Source organism: Pundamilia nyererei, unplaced genomic scaffold, assembly GCF_000239375.1.
Source record: "Pundamilia nyererei isolate P.nyererei 1_Seehausen unplaced genomic scaffold, PunNye1.0 scaffold00025, whole genome shotgun sequence".
In the NCBI taxonomy this organism is placed as follows: domain Eukaryota; kingdom Metazoa; phylum Chordata; class Actinopteri; order Cichliformes; family Cichlidae; genus Pundamilia; species Pundamilia nyererei.
Genome location: NW_005187426.1, coordinates 4,486,175 through 4,509,393, shown reverse-complemented (window position 1 = coordinate 4,509,393; position 23,219 = coordinate 4,486,175). Strand labels below are relative to the sequence as shown.

The window sequence follows — 23,219 nt, the reverse complement described above, 5'->3', positions numbered from 1 at the left end:
CCCCCCCCTGTTAAATCATGAATTAACTGCAATTAACCACATTTTAATCATGGCTGAGTTCATTTTCCCCAGCTACTCTTAGGCCCATTTACTGCCAGATCTCTTGAATCAAAAAGGCACTTAAATAAAACCCGTCTGACAAATTGAAGTAGGTTAAAAGATCTAAAAAAAAAAAGACCCCAAAAAACACATCAAGCCACAATCTAAAACAAAAAGCTGAGAAAGAAAGTCATTGACATCTGGGGTCACAAAGCCATTTCTAAGGCTTTGGGGCTCCAGTGAACCACGGTGAGAGCCATTATGAACAAATAGAGAAAACTCAGAACAGTGGTGAACCTTCCCAGGAATTACTCCAAGACTGCACTGACGGCCCATCTAGGAGGTCACAAAAGAATCCATAACAACATCTAAAGAATTGACAAAAAACACAAACATTTGTCACAATTGCCAAAACACATCATGATCTTCATGAGCTCGAAGAGTTTTGGAAAAATCTTCTGATGACTAATGAAACAAAAGCTGAACTTTTTGTAAGGTTTGTGTCTGGTTACAGTAGGTCTAGCATAAAGCTAACCCAGGGTTTCATAAAAAGAACACCAAACCAACTCAAACATTGTGGCGGTAATAAGATGGTCTGGGGCTTCTTTGCTGCTTCGGGATCTGGATGAACGGCCATAACAAGAAATCCAGAAGAGGGCAAGGCAAAGTATGTAACATCTAAAAAATAGGAAGTTATTAAAATGCAAGTATATCCATAACACTGAAAAACATTTGGAATGTCAGCAAGACTAGTGATTGTAATCTTGGGTGGGGGAAGTTACATTGCCTTATATTGCCTGGCAGCATGGTATAGGAAGATCTAGCTGTAGCTCTAAGATGTGTAGCAATTTCGCCTGTATTTTTTTTAAAATTCATGCCTATTTACTTACGTTGATTTATCTCTATAAGATTGCAAGTTATACATTTTTCTTTAATAACAGGTCTACTAAGTAACTAGAAAAGTTGTAGAAGGTGAATTTGTATTAGTCCCTTATGTAACTTCAAGGGAAATTCAGTCTTTTAAGGGTATAAAAGTATTATTAGAGAGTTAAAACACCGCTACATAAGAAAATGGTACCTTTAACAACAGTGAATGTATCTAACAAGTCACTATTTAGGATTTTTTTCCCTCCATGTTCTATAAATATTTAATGTTAATAATCTAAAATGCTTATTCTGAAAGCAAATGGCCAATTTTGATTTCAGGCATGCCCCTGTAGCATTTACACAACAGGGAAATACACAGATGATTACAAACCAAGTCTAACTCTATCTTAAGCAGCAGTTCCCAACATTTTGTGCACCCAGTCTGCACGCCTACATATGCGAGCGTGTCTGGTGGCAGACCTCCCAGGCAGCAGCGTACCAGCATCAGGCTTTTCTAATGAGTCCATAAGAAGCACAACTTCTTTGTTGTGCTGCCTGGAACATTACTCTGCATTTGAAATGCACCCAGCGGACTAGCATGCATCTTTTATCGTTGGATGCAGCTGTCCGTGCTTTCTGAACACTTACAACTAGCAAGCTTCCCTGACTATACTGCCAACGGGCAATAAGTGATAGAACTGTGGAAAAAAAAGAAATATTTACCACTACACAGGAGCAAGAGAGTAATTCTTTAAAGAGAATATTCACGTTATTGGCAAACAAAAGCAGAAACTTTTGAAAAGTAGACTTCAGAGCAACTGATTCTTTGCCTGGGGAGACAGGCAAGGGTGAGGGATGACAATAAAGGGTAAAGAGAAATATATACGGAGAGCAACAGAGACAAAGGGGGAAAAGACAAAATCTATATGCATATACTGCAGCCTACAACACAAGTAGCACTTTATTCCTGAGAGAGAAGCATCAGTCCTGACAGCATATGGCATCTGTGCAAAATCCATTAATTTTTAATATACCGGGTGCTGAAATGAAAAGGCTTCCTGAGACAAGCAATTGTCAGATGTCAGTAGTGTTTTGATAACTTTTTTTCATCTCCCTTTTTATTTGCATTCATGAAATGGAGCTGTCCACATGCCCACCTTACTGTGGACATGGCTGGAGACTGACATGGAGCCATTTTCCACACAATTGCTCCCACTTCCAGTCAAGTGTTGGGGTGAAAAAGGAAAACAGAAATGTATGGAATGACAGTGTGTGTGTTAGAGGACACAAGTGAGCACTCATAGTGGACTCATTTAAACCTCAATTTATCTCTGATCACATGACAACAAGTATACACATACGCCAAAAGGGCAAGAATGCTAACAAGCATGTGGAAAAGTGCTAAATATGTATCTGTGAATCTAGTTTTCCATTTAAGATGTGTTTTAATATTATTTAAATGTGATTTAAATTATGTAAATACATGTCTTAATAACAATGCATGCATTTGTACAAGATATTAAAGTAGTTGTTTAAAGAACAGATTACAAAGGTCTCTTCATAGAAGAGCAGAGAAGTGTTGTAGAGCACAAATGTTCTCCAGCTGTGTGGCTCATCTCCGTTAGAAGGATAAGATGAACCACTCTCAATGAGAGATAATACAAAGAGGTCAGTCAGTGTAATGATTTTTTCCCCCCACTTTTGTCATCTCAGTCAATTCCATAGGAAAGTCCTTGACCCTCTTAATGCAAATACATGACTACTACACAGGAGTATTTTTTTTTCCTCCGCTTGCCACTTTTAACAGATAACTCATTGGACTCATTTAGAGTCATGGAATCATCTCCTTGTGCAGAGGGTGCATTACGAGATATTTATTCATATTCATAAAATGCCAATTTAAGGCTTGCGAGTGGCCATAGGAGATGAGTGGGAACTTGCAAAATCCAATAAGAGCTGCTTTGGAGACAGGTGCAAAGTGGACTAATTAATAGCAATCTATACACTGGCCAGGGCATGCAGTGGGCCGACTGAGACACACTTAGGTCAGGCAATGAAAAGATAGCAGCTCCAAATTCATTTTCTCACTGTGGCTCTCCCAAAGGAAGGCTCAGAAGTACACTCACACTTCCTTTAATGCCTTCACTGGGGTGTAATTTATTTTTGCGTTTGCCAGCACATTTGGAAAGTTCATTACCTCGCTCATGGCTTGTTAATTAGCCTTGTAAAGCCGCCATTAGATCTCCTCGGGCCAGGGCCGAGATGAGACTTTTGTCCCAAAACATTAACACACTGCAGGAGGCCTGTAAAACTGCACTCTGCCCATTTAAGTTGTAACAGTGACACCTCGGTAAAAACCTGAAAGATGGAGGGGACACACATGGCAAAGTCTCTTGGACGTGTACCACTTTCACCTTTGGTGCCATTGACAGGGGTTGACCCCATTTCACTCTCTACCACCTGTTCAAAATGACTGACTGATTCCCAGAACCATCCTAGACGTCTTTACGCCTTTTGGTCATTGCTAAATTTCAGTTGATGTAAGTCGTTGTGGTGATCTCCTCGGGGCTGTCTCTCATTTCCGACCCTAGAGGTCCAACAGGGGAGACACATTAATGAACACTAAAAAAAATCAGACTCAGCTGGTGGGTTTAAGAAATCCTACTGTGCAAGGCGTGACTATAGGAACATGAACTGGCACCATTGCTACAACACCAGCAGTGGAGACCAGCTACCGTAGCCTTATTGATTATGCAGGTGCTCATTTGTGTGGCCAAGCGGCTAGCAGGCATGTGTCTCATTTGAACTTTACAGGAATGGAACAGGATCCGATTTCCCCGCTGCAAAAAGGAAGCCCTGGTGCTTTATTTTTAGAACAGCTGCGTCTAATGGGGCCTGGCAGGTACAGGAGGCGTCACATCTGTTGAGGCCCAGGTGATGCTCTCACCCTCCACTCCTCCTCGCTCCTCACCCGCCCCCTACCAGTCAAATGACTCACGTTGAAGATCAACAGTGTCATTTCCAATAAACTCGTTTTCCTCTTCCTGCCACTTTCCATCAGTTCTGGCGATAGGTTCTTGCTAGTAGCCATTTCATTCCACAACACGGTGGAATAGGAGATGCATAATGTAAAAGATGTAAAGAAGATGAATGCTCTGTCTAATGCCAGGGCACCAGGAAGATTAATTAGAAAAATCCAGCTTTCTGACTGGCTAAAGTTTAGTGGTATAGAGCCTATACATGTGAATGTGAGGGCCTCCTTCTGGATATCAGCTAGGGCACAGTGAGACTGCTAGGTGAAGTTGCCCTTCAAATGTAATATGGAGAATCCAATAAATTTGCTGAGGAAATGTTTGATGATAAAGATGTTAAATCGTGCTTGATTTAAGGTTTTGACTGTACAGTCAGGATTGTTTCACATTATTATTATTATTATCATTCACACAGGACTTTTTTCTGACTTTGTACAAACAGTTTGATAGATCTGATGCCCTGATCTTTCCAGGATTCATGTCTAGTGCTGATATGATAGCTTCATTTTTTCTGCAGTTGGCATAGGTCTTTTTGAATTTCCTAATTTTCCATTCATCCATCCATTTTCTCAACCATTTATCCAGTTCAGGATCGTGGGGGGCTGGAGTCTATCCCAGCTGACGCTGGGCAGTAATATGAAAGAGACTATTTAATTGCACCACAACAGCATCAACAGAAATATTTTTCAGTACTTTCTGCTGTGTTTAGTACTGTGTTCATTCATTTTAAGGAGACCAATTCTGTCTATATATTGTGCTATATTAATTTATCTTGTACTAGTTCTTATTTGTGGGAAATTAAATGAAATTTAAAAATGGCAAATATAGGAACCTGTGATTCAAATTATTCACAATAAAATCCTACTAAATCACATCTGCCATTGTTTTAATGGGCACTATCACTGAATGTGATCTTATTTATTCATTTAATTCTTTTTAATTCTTAATGTCTCATAGCTTTAGCTTCCCAAACTTAAGAATCGTTCATGGTGATAAAATATCATGAGCTGAATTGTCATTTTTTTTTCTTTTAAGTATAGTACAAATAAACAGGAACTGGTAGAGAAAACAATGAAAAACACTCTTTTTTTTTAATACACTGGATTTCAAGAAAGACCTTTAAAATATAAAAAAAAATTTCATATTATTCATTGGCGACCCTTGACATAGTTTACTTATGTGTAATATAATTCTTATGGCTTTGGTGATGAGAAAATGTAATAACATGTTCTTGCTCCGTGTTCCCTTTCAAGTTTGCAACCAGGCGATCTGACAGTTTCTCTAGCAGAGCAAAACATTCCTGCTCTCTTTCTACCTCTACCTGAAACCCACACCGCTCCAAGCGTCATCTGTATCAAGCATCACTGTGGCAGACTTGAATAGCTCACTGGAAACAAGAATATATCTCCCTCATACCAGGGTGGGGTAGCACACCACAGAACAATAAGATCAACAACAATAACAACAGCAGCAGCAGCCACAACAACACAGCAGACTGCTGATAAAAGGGGGGTTTGAGTTTCACAAGTTCCTTTCAGCTCTGCAGAACGGTGCCATCAGCTGTACCATATCTCTCTTCTCTCCTCTATTCCACCCTCCCTCGACCCTCTTCCTTCCCTTTTCTCTCTTCCTATCTAGAAGACAGGAAGCTGTTTGTTGGGATGCTCGGCAAGCAGCAAAGTGAGGATGATGTCCGGCGGCTGTTCGAGACCTTCGGCCAGATTGAGGAGTGCACCGTCCTCCGAGGGCCTGATGGGGCCAGTAAGGGTCAGAGCCCACACACCTCCAACTCTTTTTTTACCCCCTTCTTCCGTTTTTCTTAGTCCTTCTGTCTTTGTGTTCTATTTCACTTTCTACTCTTTACATTTTTAGCACCATGCTTCACCCATGGTGCACTCATTGACATTGTCTATAATCCTCCCTTTTTGTTTTTTTCCCCCACTCTCTTATATGTCGCGCAAGCGTACCTTTCATGCATCATTGTCACTGTGCCTCAACACATCCTTCCTCCCACGTTCTTTTTCTCACTACTTTTTGTATTTTGTTTTCTTTTGTCCTCATGTCACCTTTCGCTTCTTTTTTCTTTCCTTCCCGAACTTCTTCTCATGTTGTCTCTTCATCACGGCAGCTTCCCTCCACCCTGTGCTTGTACTCAACAAATACATCACACAACACCTCGTCTTTCTGCTCACCCCTCTCCTCCTCCCGTTCGTCCTGTTATCTGAAAAGCAGAGGGGTGTAATCATGTTTGTTTCCCACATTCCCATCATCCCTCCCCAGAGACACCATTGGACAATAATGCCTTACTGTAAATAAAGCAGCCAGGCTCTGGGTTTTGCTGCCGTCACTCACTGTGTGGCAGATTTGCCTGTATTCGGGAACAGCTTATGCATTTTTGTCCGTGGCTTATATGATATTTGGTTAACAGAGCATGTTCAAATTAAAGATGGCTGTAAAATATGTGATGAAGGTGTGATTGTTCACAGAGTGCAAAAGGCTCCTAATCAAATTTTGATGGGTCTCTCTCGCTCTCACAGCCAAATTTGGAGCAATAAAGCCCACGATATTGCGCTGAACCTCTACCATCTTTTCTTTTTGTTGACTGTGATTTATTCTTCTACATGAAGCTTCTGAATGTGTGTGAGAGATGTGTGGGAAGGCAAAAGAGAGAGGATGATAATCTTGCAACGCCTTCTGAGTATATCAAAGAGAAAGCCTGGCTATACTGAACCACACACCTATCTGTGTCTACATCTGTTCCCCTCACTGTTAATCCCGGGTCTATTGCTCTGCATTGCCCCAGCAGCCCAGTACCTTTCCTTCTCCCTGCCTTGTTTCCTCCTTTGCTGTCTCTTTCTTCTTATCTGACTCCCTCTCTTTCTGTCTGCTCAGATGCCTCAAGCTGATTGACAGCACATAAAATGAAATAAGGCCGGTGCTGCTGTGTCAGACAGGAGCTAGTTTTCTCCCTCATTCGTGCTTTCACTTCTTTTCACCCTCCTGCACCCCACACCTCAACTCTTTCTTTGTCTCTCTTCACATGCCATACTTTCCCGCTTTGTTATTTGTCTCTATTATCACAGACTTGATCATTCATTTCTCTTCAAGTTTCACTGCTATGAAATGGAAACTGTAAAGTAATGTTAACTATGAATGCCACCACCAGACAAAGGTCTCATATATAGGTATCTGGGCCTATCAGTCACCGTGCAACAGTCCTATGCAATCATTACGGGATGTTACGGCAAATTATTTTGCCAGGCGCCTCGCTCGGGATGAGGTTCCCGTAATTTGAATGAGACAGACCTTGAAATTGACAGTGCTATCTGTTCCATGGTAGAGGCTTTGTCCCCTGTTGATGTAAATTTATGCTACTCAGAGGCTTTTCAGCACCCCTCTTCACCCAATAAAAAGGCCGAGAAGTTTAACATCCATCTCTCTATGGCGCTGCTCCTCAAAGTACTTTCAAAGTGCAACACTTGCTGCCAGAGTTGAATAGAGCCCCGAATTGTCAGGAATAATAGAGAGATGGCTTTTAGGTCTATAATTAAGTTGTGTTATAAATGTCACCCATCCAGAGGGATGGAATTCATGCATACATATTATTACCCCGGGAATTCAAAAGGCAGTGCAGATCCTCTCGCTTGAAAGCAATACAATCTCTCTTTTTCCCTTTTCTCCAACTCATTCTGAGCCATCAAATTCAAAAACCCAACAGTGCACTATAATTTATGAGGCTGTAGCACTTCCCAGTTCTTTCGAGTTGTTGTGCTCCGTGTCCCTTTACTTTTTTTTAGGTCAGCAAAAGCAAAGCTACAGACTATTTTTTGATGGGAAATTTTGACAACATTGTATGTTCAGCATGACTTTGGTGATGGTGTATGCAAGCCCCGCAGTTAAGAGTCTGGTCTGTCTGGGCTACGTTGCCGGGATCACGGTGACCCTGGCACAATATATGCTGGCCTTGTTAGGGAACAAGCAGCGAGTTATCTTGCCTTAGAAAACTAGAAGGCTTTTTCGAGAAAAAACGGATCCCTTTTTATTTAAGCTACAAAGGTTAAATGTGTTTATTCTTCCAAAAGACAGAGCTACAGTCAAATGGTACACAGTAAGTTGATGTATTTCAGCTGGACAAATGAAGACCTTTCCTGCCACTTCCCGGAGGGGGGTTCAAGTGAAATAAAAGGGTGCTAGAATGCTATGACAGAATCAAGGGCTTGTTTGACTTATCACTTTGCCTCTGTAGATCTATACAGCTTTGAGGACACTGACAGTACAGAACACATGGCCTTTACTACTCACCACATTTTCACACATAACAGTTTCACGTGCTAACAATTTATTGTATGGCTTGAAAGTGTGTGCAAAGCCTGAGGTAAACGTGGAAATTGTCCTGCCACAGTTCTATCTATTTGATTTTGTCAGTAAATTATTAATTTGTTTGTTGGGAAAGCAAAGCTGACTCCTGAGAGGTAGAAGTGAATGGATTGCTGCCAGACACAAAAAAGCTCCTGAGCCTACCTATTAGTGTTTGTAGTTTAAAAGAATCATCACTCCTTTGGTCGTGTAGAATGAATATATGAATGTGTGTAACTATTTTAAAACCGATATCTGCAGTTCACAAGAAACCAGGGATTGAACCCAGGAAAAGCCTGACTGGTTCTTTGACACTGCTGCTACTCAATTAATAAAAAATGGGGAGAATTAATCCATGAGTTTGTTAATTAGGTATCTCTTGACTTAACACATGAGCTACCTGAAGGCAAGGATAAGAATAGGACATAACAGAATACCCTGTGCAGTCTATGACAACCATAAAGCTTAGAGAAATAGCTCTTGTTTCATTTAATGGCTTTCTGCAAAATTACCACATTTCAGTTCCACTGCATTTCAGCTCACCAGCTTTCCCTTTATGATATTAATATAATGCGTGTCCTTACTGAGACCATACTAACAGATACGCTTTAGTCGTGCAGCGTTCCAAAACTCACGTTGTAATACTATGCAATATTATCTACTTCAATTATTTTTAATATTATTTGACTTTTTAATGCAATGTGGCTCCAGAGTAATGCTACCAAAGCCTGCTTCCTTGTCTTCTGGCCAGCTTTTTTGTTGACTTTTCTTTTGTGTATTAACTACAAAACAGATTTAAGATGATTTGAATGTCCCTTGAGCAAAGCACCCCCTCATCTGAAATTATATTCGAGGAAAGATTCGGTTAGATAGGCAGATTATAATGCTATGCCTTTGTCATCATAATCTCTTTTATGAGTGACTGCACACAAATCACAATGTGTAAATATTAAACAGATTAATAATCACAAACAAGTCATGATAGTAAATGCCTTGGCTCCATGCTCTAAAGTGGTGGGGGTCAAATTAGAAATGGGCAAGAGACAGGGTGTTCCAAGCAGCTAATGCCTTTAGTACAATTAGCTTGATTTATTCAGTTATGCACTCAACACACAAGTGGCAGCATATATTTACAAACCAGATAACATGAAAACAATGGTATTCAAGGCCATCCTGCTGATCTCCCCGCCTCTCCTCTCTTTCTCTCTTTCTATCTGTGCAGGCTGTGCCTTTGTCAAGTTCTCCAGCCATGCAGAAGCACAGGCCGCCATCAACAGCTTGCATGGTGGTCAGACTATGCCTGTGAGTAACAAGCTCATAACAAGTACTGTCATAATTGCTGCCATGAGTTGTCATGTTCATTTACTACAGTTGCATGCAATTGTGTTTTACACTTGATGTGAGCAGTTTTCTGTGAAAGTTTTCCAAAGGTTGTTCATATTTACTGTTTTCTGTTTTGCCTATGGTCTGAGTTCTATAAAATCACTGAGGCAGACTAGTCTAAAACAACAACACTGGTAAACTTGTTGACACTTTCTACCCTGCCAAGAGGCAGCCACTGACTAAGTGTTTTTTTCTTTTCCACATGACTACTCCCACTGCATAATGTGCACCTCTTTTGAAACTCAATTCCGAGCATATTTCCATTTTCTTTTTTTATATAGTAGTAAACTCTATCATGCATTCAAAAAACACGGATTATTAAGGTGCTAGTGAACATTTTGTAGTCAAAGGGGGAAAAAACTACACAAGTTAACCCTCTCAGGCTCAAATTAAGTTTTTGTTGCTAATGCACCAAAGAATACCTGCAGTGGTACTTCTGAGTAAAAAAACTCATAAAATATGTATGTGGGGTAATCAGGTTGTTAGCTTTTAACTGTTGCAAATCTGCAATGCCTGCCTTGAGAGGGTTAAACTGCCCGCAAAAATGTAACGCATGCACCGATTACGGAATCATTTGTAATATGAACAGGACAGATGAAAGTCCGTTTCTTCAAACGGTGTTGGAGAAATGTCTTGAAAACATCTCATCAAACTCAAATTATTAACAGTGATAGCTTGGTCCCTGTCATGGGACTACTTTTTGTTAAAGAATATTAAATATTTAAAACACTTGAAAACACTTATCATGGAAAGCCTCATTACAGAGACTAGAAGGGAGGTTAACAAGTAAGTCAATAATATTGAAAAGCACCCTAGAGTTAGGATGGATCTTCAAAATGAGGTCAGATTAATAAGCTGCTTTTGCTTCCTTAACTGCTTCCTGACATTTCAGCATTAAGTCCTTTATAATATTGTGAGACACTTGCAGTTTATCACCCCTCCATTAACTTTTGGCTTTACATTTCCTCATCAAACCCCGGGTATTATCTATCAAAGTACAGGGTTGCGGACACGTTACATTGTCAATAATAATGCACCTTCCAAGCTTATTTATAGATCAAATTGCCTAAAGATGTAAAAAGCAGAAATATATTTGGTTACTTTTTGTAAAATAATACTTAAATTTGGTCCCTCCTCTCTCAGCCAGCATGAGACAAAGAGGAGCAGCAGTGGCTGTGAGATCTAGAGAGTAACGGAAGCAGCATTACATTTTAAGGTACAATTATGTTGCCATGCTTATCTGCACAAGCTAAAATAAATAAAACATATTGTTAATAAATATATAAAGTTATTATTATTATTATTATAATTATTATTATTATTTAGAAAACCTGTTCCTTAAAGGAGACAACACATATGTTAAAGAGGAAATGACATTCCACTAGTTTATATTGCCTGCAAAAATAGACTGCTACTTCCATAAAGGCAGGAAATTTTACTATTTGTCATTCAAGAAAGCAGGAGCCATTCTGCTTTTCTGTACTGTGTCTTTTCAGTGTCTTTTCATGTTGAGCCTTGTGTTCCTTTAGTTCTTAGTATTAATAGTTTCAGTCAGATTCCTAAACCACCTTAAATGGCTCCGTTCGATTTGGATGAGCCCTCTGAAATGGCCAAGCCCTTCACCCAATCTCTCTAAATCACCACCTTATAATTCTGGAGGGGTTTAGGTTTCCAGATGATCCCAGTAGTGATTGGGACGGAGCCCTGGCAGTCCAATCCTCAGCTGACAATTGCTGGCTATTAATTAGTACTTTGATTTTACATGTGATCAATTTATCTTTATTAACAGGCTATGCATCACAGTTGCTGTAATTGAATTAATTTTTTTTTCAAACTTACTTGATCCTGCTGAATTAGCTAATTATGGGCTGATTTCCAGTCTTTCTTTCATTTTGAAAGCTCTCAAAAGATTTGTTTTAAATTAACTAAGTGATCATTTGCAGGGTAACAGTTTATCTGAAGAGCTTCAGTAAGGATTTAGAGTTTGTCTCAGTGCTTGTCCTGCTAGATCTCAGTGCAGTATTCAGTACTGCTGTTCACATTATTTTTCTACATTGACTACAATACACTGTTGGTATTAAAAGAAATGTGCTACGAGGAGTTTTTTCTCACACATAAAATGACATGGAGTTCAACAGGGTTTTGTGCTGGGACTGAAGCATTTTTATGTTATATATGCTTCTCTAGGGTAATAGTACTAGAAAACTTTGCATACATTTCCGTAGCTATACAGACGATATCCATTTATATTGATATATAAAGTCACATGACGCAAATCACCAAATAAACCAAGAAACTAAGTTTCACTGCAAGTCATCTTAGAGTAACTTTTGATCATCATGTATCCTTTAACATGCACATTAAACAAATATGTGGCACTGCTTTCTTCCATCTAGACATTATCATTAGAATTCTAAACACTATGTGTCAGAGTGATTCCAAAAAACTAACCCATGCATTTGTTAATTATACATCAAACTTTTGTAGTTCCTTATCCCTGAAAAGGCTTGAGTTGATCCAAAATATTGAAGCTAGAGTACTAACAGGGAGCAGAAAGAGGCATCATATTTCTCTCATATTCACTGTCTCCCTGTTAAATCCAGAAGTTAATCCTCACATTCAAAGTCTTGTATAATCAGGCCCCATCATATCTTAAAGACTTCACAGCATCATATTATACTAATAGAGCATTTTGCTCTCAGGTGCAGTCTTGTGGTTCTTAGAACTTTTTTTTAAAGGGATTCCTTTTTCCTTTTAAAAGGGAGTTTTTCCTTCCCACTGTTGCCCGATGCTTGTAGAGGAACACCTGATTGCTGGGATTTTCTGTCTAATATTGTAGGGTCTTTACCTTGCAGTATGAAATGCCTTGAAGCAACTGTTGTTGTGAGGTACTGCTGTAAAAACAAAACTGAATTACATTGGCTTAACATGACATGTAATAAGAGACAGCATTATAACTGGTCTCTATGCTTTTATAGAGTCCCGCAATCACACTTTATGCACTGCTGGCTAACTACAGTTTCAGACTAAACTGCCTAAACGTCTTGTGGGTCATAAATGAGGATAGAGAGAGATTATTTTTTGTGTAGGTTTATAAAAGCTCATTTATATCAAATCATCAAAAAAAAACTTGATGTTGAAAATTATACAGAAATAGGAAAACTACATAAGTATAACACTCAATACACCCATTGACTCATTACAAAGAACAACAGTTGCTGACATCAAATGCAAGACCTTGCATCCTTCGGATAGAAAGTAATCTGGAATATAGATTACCATGTATGTGACTATGCGAGGAATTGTAAATACTGGGTAAAATGTGGGAGACTGGTTTGATGAATGTCTGAAATAGCATTAGTTGATGTTTATTTCTTTAGCTGAAGAATGAGACCACTAAACCTGTAACTCTTGTCAAACAGCAGTTCATTATGAATTGGATACGCTTCTGTTAGGTTTGAACAACGTTACCAAAAAACGCTTAAGTAAAAGAAATGACGAATTACAAAGCACCTCCCTGCCAGTGCTGTGTGTGTTGGGTACTACACAGCTGGACACACACATGAGCATGCACACACTTTCTGGCAGACATCCGCACTTTCACACACTTCACTGATGTTCCGCCATAAATATTTACGGATGCTTCCTGGCAGCCAGATAGTGTCTTGGAAGCCAGATTTAATTTACACATCTTTTTGATGCATCCTCATTTTGCATTACATTGAAGTAGTGAAAAGGGGAAATAAGTGGAGGAGATGTTTTAACTTTGCGTGAGAATATCGTTTGCAACCAACATTGTGGCATATATATATCGAGTGTCAAAATTCACTGGGTAGCAGGTCGAGAGCCAAAAAAAGTCATGCTGCGTATTGATCAATTGCACTTATATTGGGACTGTTTTTGATTTGATTTGATATTTGTCTTTACTTAAAATATCTTGTAGAGAAACTAGAAAGTTTACATAATTGACTGTAGCAATAGGATGTTTTTTTTTTTTTTCTTTCTTTTTCAGCAAGTTTAACTCGTGCTGGCTACCTTTGCACAGTTTGTGTATGATGTCTACTTTGTTTCACAAATGCAGCCACATTAGACCATGTCAATAACAAACCTGAGCTCTGTTGCAGATAAACTGTCCAAGGCAACATATGGAGCCCCAAATAAACCTGGGGCAGATCAAGAGATCCAATTGTTCATTAATAATCTATATTATCCATATCTTTCTCCCTCTATCCCTGCACCTGTTGTCCGCCTCTGCCCAAATCCAGCTTCCTCTCAGATTAATAGGCAAGGTGGCCATTAGTATCCAACTAAGGCTTTGGTACCAATGGGGGATGCAGTTAATTTGGATAATATTACTGCCACATGTCGTCAACAACTAACTAACAGGAGGTAGGATTCAGAGAGTGGGTTGCTATGCTCACTGCCTCCTGCCAGCTGTGAGGTCTGGATGAACCTTGAACAAAGATTTTTCTCTCACTCTGTCTCTCTTTTCCTCTTAATGTTCTCACTACAGCATCTGTGTTACCTGGCACACACACACGTGCTATAAATAATACCAAAAAACACTGGCCCAAAACAAATGGCTTTAATGAAGCTTAAGGGCAAGGGATGTCACCTAAGGGCATCTGCCGATAGATTGGATCATAGCTTTAATTGATGTTCATTGCAGATTGCAGGTGCTTTCAAAATTAAGTTAAAATATGACTGAGCACAGAACTGGCATTCTCGTCGGTTCAGCTGTTGAATTACTAGAAGGCTGCAGAGACACAGGTGGCAAAACTTCAAATGGCAAAGCCAGGGGCAGGCAAACAACACCCAGCAAATTGCAGACATTGTCATGTTTGGTATCACAGTGTGGCTGACAGAACCTGTGGAGCTCGGTACTGTTGGCAGAAACAAGAGTGTGCATGTGTATGATATTATAATGTAGTTCTGGATTAATGAGAGATAAGACCAAGCCAGAAAACACTGTCCCTGCGACACAGAAAGCTTGAAACAAAAATCCACGGTAAAAACCCTTGTAACTGACATACTGTACCACATTTGGTGCAGTTTTGTTTTGTGCTCCTTACAAATGAAAGGTAAAAATTGTTATTTATGGACAAAATGTGCATACCGATCCAGCCACATACAGTAAAGCCCACAGAGGTCCATCCAATTACCAAACAAGCTTCTTTTAGCGTTTTTACTTATTTTTATTCGCATTTTTTTTTACATACACAATTCATAATTTTGAGTCAGTTACAAGTTTAGAAAGCTGAGACAACTGTGAAAGTCTTACTTATTATTCAAAATTAGTGAATAATGTGAAGAAAAAATGGTTCTTAGTGAGTTAGTGGCCAATCATTACAGTGCTTTTTGAAATTCCAGTTTTCCCTTTATTGAAACTGTTTTTATACTGCATTGTTATTATTGTTGTTTTCAAGTGTCTGTAAAGGATTGACGATATGTGTCTTTTTCCATTTTTGTAGACACTTAACACACAATAATGCAGAGATAAAAGCATAATGCGATTTCACCGGTGTAGTTGCGTTCTAATCCCTCAATTACCATTGTGTATTTTTCCATCTACACATTTTGTGACCTATACAAAATCCAATATAGGAGATTTTCACAAGTCAAGTGCATTGTTCAAGAAATTAGATTCGTTTTTGAACCTGTGACAAATTCCTTAGTTGTACCTGTCAAAAGTGAAGGCTCCCTGTTGGCCCTTATCAAATTCGGAAAATTCATTTTCTCTCCAGGTAAAGGAGTCATGCTGGTCGAGGTTATTATTCTGTTTGTTTGTCAGCTTGTGATTTTCTGCAACCAGTGAGGAGTAGCTGCTTTGCATCCAGTGCTTGTTGCTTGCCACCACCTGTTCCTTCATTACCTGGCCAGATACTATTCTTTCTTCATGTAGACAGACACTCTTAATCTGTAAGGGATCACACTGAAATCTGCCTTTTTGATTAGATCTTGGATCTAGTTGCCTTGAGATGTGAGGATATGTAATTCTCCTGTTCAGAGGTGAGGGTAAGATTTTTTTTTTCCTTGGCTTTTATACTATGAAAGTCGGAAATGCTTGGCTCTGACATGAGCGGCAGAAATGAAAACACCTGCAGAGGCTGTTGTACTGCTTTAACGCCAGTGCCAAGGCTACGCACAGACTATGCAGACGTTGCAGAGTGGTTCTCCTCCCGTGCTGTCGTCTATAACAAAACACTGTGCTGGGTGAAACGAGACCAGGCCAAACTCGCCTCATCTTGAGTCACGGCGCAGTGAGTACAGGGAGCCTCGGGCTTTCACAGTCCCGATGATCACAATGCATTCTTCATGAGGTATTAAATGAATATAAGAATACACAGATACACAAAGCAGAAAATGAATGTAATCTAAATGCCAAGCCCCTGTGCTGTAGGCAAACTTGAGCAACAACGCTCGAGGAAGATGTTTGCTTAGTGCCAGCCTCATTAAATCCAACAGCCCAGTCCCTTCAATTGGCCCACAAAGTTGAGAAAGAACAGAAAAAGGTCAGAAGGTGGAATGAAATGCAATTAGAAAGGGAAAAACTGTGCCGTTAACTGCGCCATGTCGGCGTATTGATTTAACTAATTGAAATGGCATCGAGGGAGAAACACCAGATGGGTCTCCTCTGGCCTGAGGTAGGGTGCTGGCTGGCTCTGATAGGATCCCATCTGAGATGTACTGTCCCTGGGGTCCATGCTGATTCCTTCCACCATTCCAGCCTCTTTCTCACAGTTAGCTGGAGCCAACATTTTCTCCTGGATGTGTTTGTACAATGTTTATAGGAGAAATGTTAACATCCTCAAATAGTTTGCAAAGAAAACAAACAAAAAAAAGAACTTATTTCATTTTGCATTTCCTAAATAGATATTTACAGTACATATTAGTTATATTTTATACAGAAAATTATAGACTTACAAAGGCAAGAAATAGTGCCGAGGGGAGGATAGCGTTTAGGAAAACGGTGACTGACTTTAGGGAATTGCACAAAATCAATAATAAATGTTGCGTGTAGGCTGGATAAATATATGAACTTCACATTATGCAAGATTTATTTCAGCAGTCATAACTGACCAAAGAAAGCATGTGAAAACCCTGGCAAACTGCCCTCTCAATGGCACTTTCGCTTATCTGTTACTGTTTAAAATTTCATGAGGCACTTACAAAAATAGGACACACTTTTTGCATGAATTGCTTTGAAATAGCATAGAGTAAAGCTCAACTACAGCAAGATAAACACTTTTGTACTATATAGTTGCAAAATTCACCTACACGAGATGGAATTCTGTTTATTTCTATGATTATCTGTTGGTGTAGCTCTGCTTTGGAAACATTCCTCTTGTAAATGGTACCTTAAGCTTAAATTTGAATCTTTAGAACAGTTTGGTCTACCTTTGTCAACTTCAGTATATGATACAAAAAGTCCCATGAAATCATTTACAAGAAACGGGTGTACGCAGCATCACTCACCCTGATCACCCTTATCTTTGTGTGTCCTATGCAGCTCACATTTTTGATTTCTATAACTCAAGAAAATATGGAAATTTAAATCAAAGCCCGAATTTGTACTGACCCTGTCAGGATGAGACATTTTGTGAAAGATGAATCCAAGTTGTGATTATGGAGTCCTTTTCTCACCGCGACTTTGCTTTTATGATCTTACTAATCATATCCTGACTGCCCCCTGGCTGTCTCTGTCCTTCTGTCCTGGTGGTACTCCGTGCTCTTTCCCAGCATGCACTGCCTGTAATTAAATAGGAGACTAGTTCTCTTGACAGTGTATGTGGCTGTTTTCTTTGCCTGACATACCCCCCCCTCCCCAGTCTCTCTCTCTCTTCTTGCCTGAGTGTCGCATGAGGAACTGACTCTGGTCTCTGTTTCTCAAATGATTTAATTGGATGCAAACTCAGGAGCGCAGACATCAATACAGAACTATATCTGCCATAAGGCAGAGCCATTAGTCAATACTTCGCCCTCCACATGCCGAAGGCTTTTGTCAGACCTAATTACCCGGTGCTGTATTCAGTGGAGCTTCACCAGTGGGGGACTTGGACTCCTGTGGGATCTGGTTAGGATCACAGTTCACTTTCAGTGTATACAGCAGAGTTAGAAAGTTCACAAAAGCAAATATCACTCACTATTCTTTTCCATTTAATGCTGACAGCTAAATGACTGCAGTCATATGAGGGGAATTTTTAATTCCAGTGGCCTCCTTGGTTTAGAGATATGAGTTCTTAAAGGCTTGAGTATGATGTGCACTGGACATTAAATGACAGAAATGAGTTGCACCAGTTCTCTTGTTTCACACAAGGAATCCACACTCGTGTTTTAATTTAAAAAAGGTTTGGACATTTATTAAAATGTACTTTTTATTTTTAGGTATTTCCCCATGGGAAACAAATACTGTTAAAAAAGTATCATGAACTATGAAAATGCAATATATGGGATTGAAAACTTTGTTTTTAAGGGTTGCCAGATGTTCCCATATCATATTTAAACTGTTCCAGGTAAAAACTGTTCCAGGTAAAAACTGTTCCAGGTTAAAAACAACTGCAGTTCAATGACTTCTTGAACTGCTGTAGTTAAATAAAAAATTGCAGTTCTTTTTGTCTTTTCAAGTTTATCATGAATTTATAACATTTATACAGCGAGTTTTGGCTAACAATAGGGTGCATACCAAAATAAAATGTAAAAAAAATCAAAGCATAGCTACAAAAGTATTTTTAATTTCAAAGTTGACTATTTAATCAACCTTGTAAATCTCCCCTCTAGGGTGCCTCGTCGAGCCTGGTGGTCAAATTTGCCGACACTGATAAGGAGAGAACCCTGCGCAGAATGCACCAGATGGCAGGCCAGCTCGGCATCTTCAGTCCTATGACCATCCAGTTTGGGGCCTATGGCGCCTACTCTCATGCTGTAAGTCTCAGCCCGGCGGGGGAGGAGACGGTGAGCTTTAAAAAAAGAAAACAAAAACTGTTGTGATTTGAGGTTTGTACTCACACTCTCTCCCACTAGGCATGTGGCACTCCCAGTGAATGGTTCCTTAAGTGATTTACACTATCAAATAGCTGTTAAGAATCCCAAATTAAAGTGGCTTAAGAAAAAATCCAGCGCTGCTTTTTATATTGTCTTTTTATTCCCTTATTTGTCCAGGGAAGCTGTTAATCACATATGCCCAGCACTACACTGTTTTACTTGCATACATATTCATTTTTCATTCCTGCATTTTCTGACTCGGCCTGTGAATCTAGACTGCAAATGCGAGCTTGCCTTTTTAACATTTTCGTCTTCTTACACATTTCTTTTTACCCAGACAGAGGTGCACGTTATTACTAACATCCCACATCGATTCCCCCCACCCCACCCCTTTCTCTGTCAGCCCTTCCCACCCCCATTTCATATTCACACATGAAAGTCACAGCCTGAGTTAGGAGTCTGTGAGATTTTACACTCACACAGTAGCTAACAGCTCACCCTGACAGGTGAGAATCGCCCACTCACTATCTTTCCTCTAACTCTGCCACTGTTGTCCCTCTTTTCCTCTCACACACTTATACATATACAGTACATATACAAATACATATTCTCAAACTCATTTCACCACATACCCTTTCGTTTCTGTATAATAAGCACAAGGCCAATGCAGTTTTACAGGAGCTGGGAAGCAAAGCTGCAGGGCAACACAAACCACTCTGTTCAAGAACAAGGCATTGGCCAAGCAAACAGAGATGTGAGAGTAAACATGCTCTGATCCTGCGGCTATTTCACCCTACTTTCCTTTTCTGTCCTTCCTTCCATCCCTCCCACCATTCGCCCTCTCCCCACTGCTCTTTAATCCTACAGCAGATGATGCAACAGCAAGCAGCCCTGATGGCAGCAACACAAGGGTCCTACCTGAACCCTATGGCAGCCATCGCTGCCGCACAAATGCAGCAAATGGCAGCTTTCAATGTCAACGGCCTGGTGGCTACTCCCATGACACCTTCCTCAGGTATACATTAACACACACACTACTAGCTGGTAAGGGTGCAAGAGCAGAGGCATGTGCAAAAGCACACATATACAGCCATTCAGGACTTTTCTTTTCATTTTTCACTCCTGCCCTGGAACATTTTCATCATTAGCAAGAATTATAGAAGCAGTAGTAATATATTCATTCAAGGCCTTTCTAGTTTTGTCCTTGTTACATTTTTTAAGATATAGGTCCCATTTTCTGGGTTAAGGCAGACACTGTCATTGTTGAATTAAAGGAAGAAGAGCCTTATACTGAGTGAGGCATGATGGGAGAAGATGTACAGCATTCCTTTACACTCATTGGCAGCCACATTATAGAGTCTCTTTCTCCTCTTCTCTCACATTATCTTTCATTTTCTTTCTGTCTGTCACTCCTTCCTTCTGTGTCTCTATGACAGTGTTTTCTGGGAACTCAGCCAATCCGATGACTTTGGATGCAGAGTCCTTGGCTTATACAATATAAGAGCAAAGATTTGTGTGAGATAATCCTGGACCCCAGTCTGAACTATCATTTTGGCCCTTGTCATGAGGAGCTTTGATGGCTTGACACTAAGTAGGCAGGCTGCCTGAAGACAGGGTCATTGCAAATGTATTAAATAAAGTGGCTTGACACTGTACCTGGCATTTGTAATCCACAAGGCCTACATATTCCAGGTAATGCCTATAAAACATAATCCTACATGACTTAAATGCCCTTCACCTAGATAAGAAAAATAATAAAAATCCATCAGCATAAAAATGCACCGACAAGGTGACAAACTTGGAATATCATCGCAAGGAGGAAAGTTGGTATGAAAAAAAGACACAGGTCTCTACATCCAGTAGACTTGCAGGTTTATATGTATCTGGACAAAAACAGTTTTTGTCATTTTGCATCTGTACACAAATTAAAAAAAAAACAAGATGTGAGTGAAATACAGAATTTCAGCTTTGATACAAATTTGAATTTGTATTAAAATATTGTTAAATGACTGTTTATGAATTACAGCCATTCTGTATACAAAGCCCCCCATTTCCAAAGGCTCAAATGTAAGTGGATAATTGACTAACAAGCAGTTTCGTGGCCAGGTGAGACTATTTCCTTGTTTTTCTATGAAAAATTACGCAGACGAAAGATCTGTGATTGAGTCCAAGTTTTAAAGTTGCTTTTGGCAACTGTTTACTAGAAATCCAAAAATAAGGTCCAAAGGGACATTGCAATCAAAGGAAAACTCGCTAATCTGAAAAACTCCCAAAACAAACTGATAGAGACAGCAAAACTTTAGGAGTGGCCAAATCAACAGTCATTCCCAGAAGGATATGACTCTGTGCTGAACATTGTTTTTTCAGTGGCAAATGTTGCATTTTCTCCCACTGAAACACAAAGTCCACATAAACAGAAACAACTTTCTGGGATTTCCTTACCTGGATGATTGAGCGTGCATCTAGACTAAGTGCTTTTTTTAAATTGAAAACTGAATGTTCAGTCAAACCAAGCCAAACCTTCCTTGATAAAGGAAAACACTCACAACATCTTGTAAAGTCAGGAACACTCTTAAAGAAGGAGCCATATAATTAAGTCTACAATAAAGAGACACCTTTATCGACCACTGTTGACACTCATGAACAAGAAGACCAGATTTGACTTTGTCAGAAAACATTTAGAAGAGCCTACACAGCTCTGCAAAAAATCTTAGATTAACTAAGATTACCAGAATGATGGAAAGAGAAAAGTGCCAGGAAGTCATACTACATCATCTGTTGAGCATGGCGGAGTCAATGTTATGGTACTGACTGACACAAGCCTCATTGCTGCTGTTCAATAGGCTACTGAACAAATTTAAACTTTTTAAAATTATGCAAAATTGCAAAAGGCTTAGCCGTGCCTCTAATAAAACCTCTGTAACTTTGCTTTGCTTCACTTCAGCAGCATTAGGTAATGTTAATATGTTGATTACGTTTTGTTTTGTTTTTGATCTACTGGAGAATATTTTTAAGGTTATCTGCTATAAAATCCCAGGCCAGGAAAGTCGCCTTCATGCTTTTCTGTGTTTTATCCTCGGCTACTTTGACACAAAGGCATCTGCTGTGATGCTTACACCTTTGATAAAGTCTCGCAAGTGTCAGCTTTCTTTTCATAGAAATAAAAATATGGAAATGTACTGATACGTGATTAGAATTATAATATTTCTGACTGTCTGAGGCAAAATTTACCCGATTCAAATCGAATCGGATTGAATCGATTCTAGAAATCAGTGACGATACCCAGCCCTAGTCAAAATGTACACATCTGTACCCATTCGATGCATGTTATATTGCAGTACAGGTGAGAACATGTATTTTTCACTACAAGAATATACTTTTCTTGGACCAAATTTTAAGCTTGTTGCCTACACCCTGCAGTTTTCATAATGACTCTGTATCTATTTGCAGGCACCAGCACACCCCCAGGCATCTCTGCCACAGCCGTGCCCAGCATAGCCACTCCTATTGGGGTCAATGGATTCAGTGCCCTCCCACCTCAAAGCAATGGGCAGCCCACATCCGAGCCCATTTACACCAATGGTATTCACCCTTACCCAGGTGAGAATATCTAGGTTTAGCTGAGTCTTGAGTCTGTTCTGGGCCTGGACACTGTTAGCTGTTAGCACTGACAGTGTGTTATTTTTTATTATGCTTCTGTTGTACATTCACCCAGCAACAGCTAAAAACAAATTTGCCTAAACATCTAAACAATGTTAACAATTACTGGTTGAAGATTGGTTGAAAAGTAAAAGGACACACCTCAGATAAAATTCAAACCAAGCACCTTCTGTGTGTATATGCATTTTTGAAATAAACAGAAATACCTCTTAAACAGATATCTATTAATAGATATATCCGCTTATATATACTCTTTTTAACCAGATGTTGTCTTCTTTAGCCTTGCCAATGTCCTGAAATTCTCTACCTTTCACTCATCAACCAAATTTTGTTATAAGTTTTGAGCATTCAATTTTGCTCAAAATTGTGATTAGCCACGATTTTGGAATTTTCTTAAAGTCCTTGGCCAGCTCACCAGATTTACCACAGAAAACAATATTCATGTTGGTGCATACTAGAGCTACAATGCAAGTTGTCAGTTGTAACAACTTATATTAGTTCATGTAAAACTAAAACTTCAAAAGGCTCTTTTAAACTTCACTTTCTGATCATATTTTTTTCAACTGAATTGAAGCATTTAAGGCTTGAGGGTCAATCAACAGTATCTTTGACAGATTTCTGAGAAGCCAGCCCAGTATCATGATGAATCCATCAGTTCATCCATCAGTCAATTATGGCTAATTTGATATGTCTCAGTCTGTTCTCAGCTTCTTAATGTTGCCTTGGACTGATTCCTGAAAAATTGACAGACATTCACTCTCCACTTTTGCATTATGCAAAGGCAGCTGCAATTGTAATGAACTACAAAGTGGTTTGTTTGGCATGTAGTTAATATTTGATGCAAACATCTGGGACGAACAGGCATTTTGAAGAACTGAAAGACATGACAACCCAAATTTC

The 23,219-nt window shown here is 39.5% G+C and overlaps 1 protein-coding gene across 1 annotated transcript in view; it reads left to right on the top strand.

The window, feature by feature from the left end:
- celf6 (CUGBP Elav-like family member 6) overlaps positions 1-23,219 on the top strand; it is a 145,027-nt gene that overhangs the window by 101,626 nt on the left and 20,182 nt on the right. The window contains exons 4-8 of the mRNA XM_013909446.1: positions 5,577-5,705; positions 9,517-9,596; positions 18,456-18,629; positions 19,527-19,674; positions 22,110-22,259. Coding sequence (XP_013764900.1) covers positions 5,577-5,705; positions 9,517-9,596; positions 18,456-18,629; positions 19,527-19,674; positions 22,110-22,259 — 681 coding nt within the window. The remainder of the gene's footprint in view (positions 1-5,576; positions 5,706-9,516; positions 9,597-18,455; positions 18,630-19,526; positions 19,675-22,109; positions 22,260-23,219) is intronic.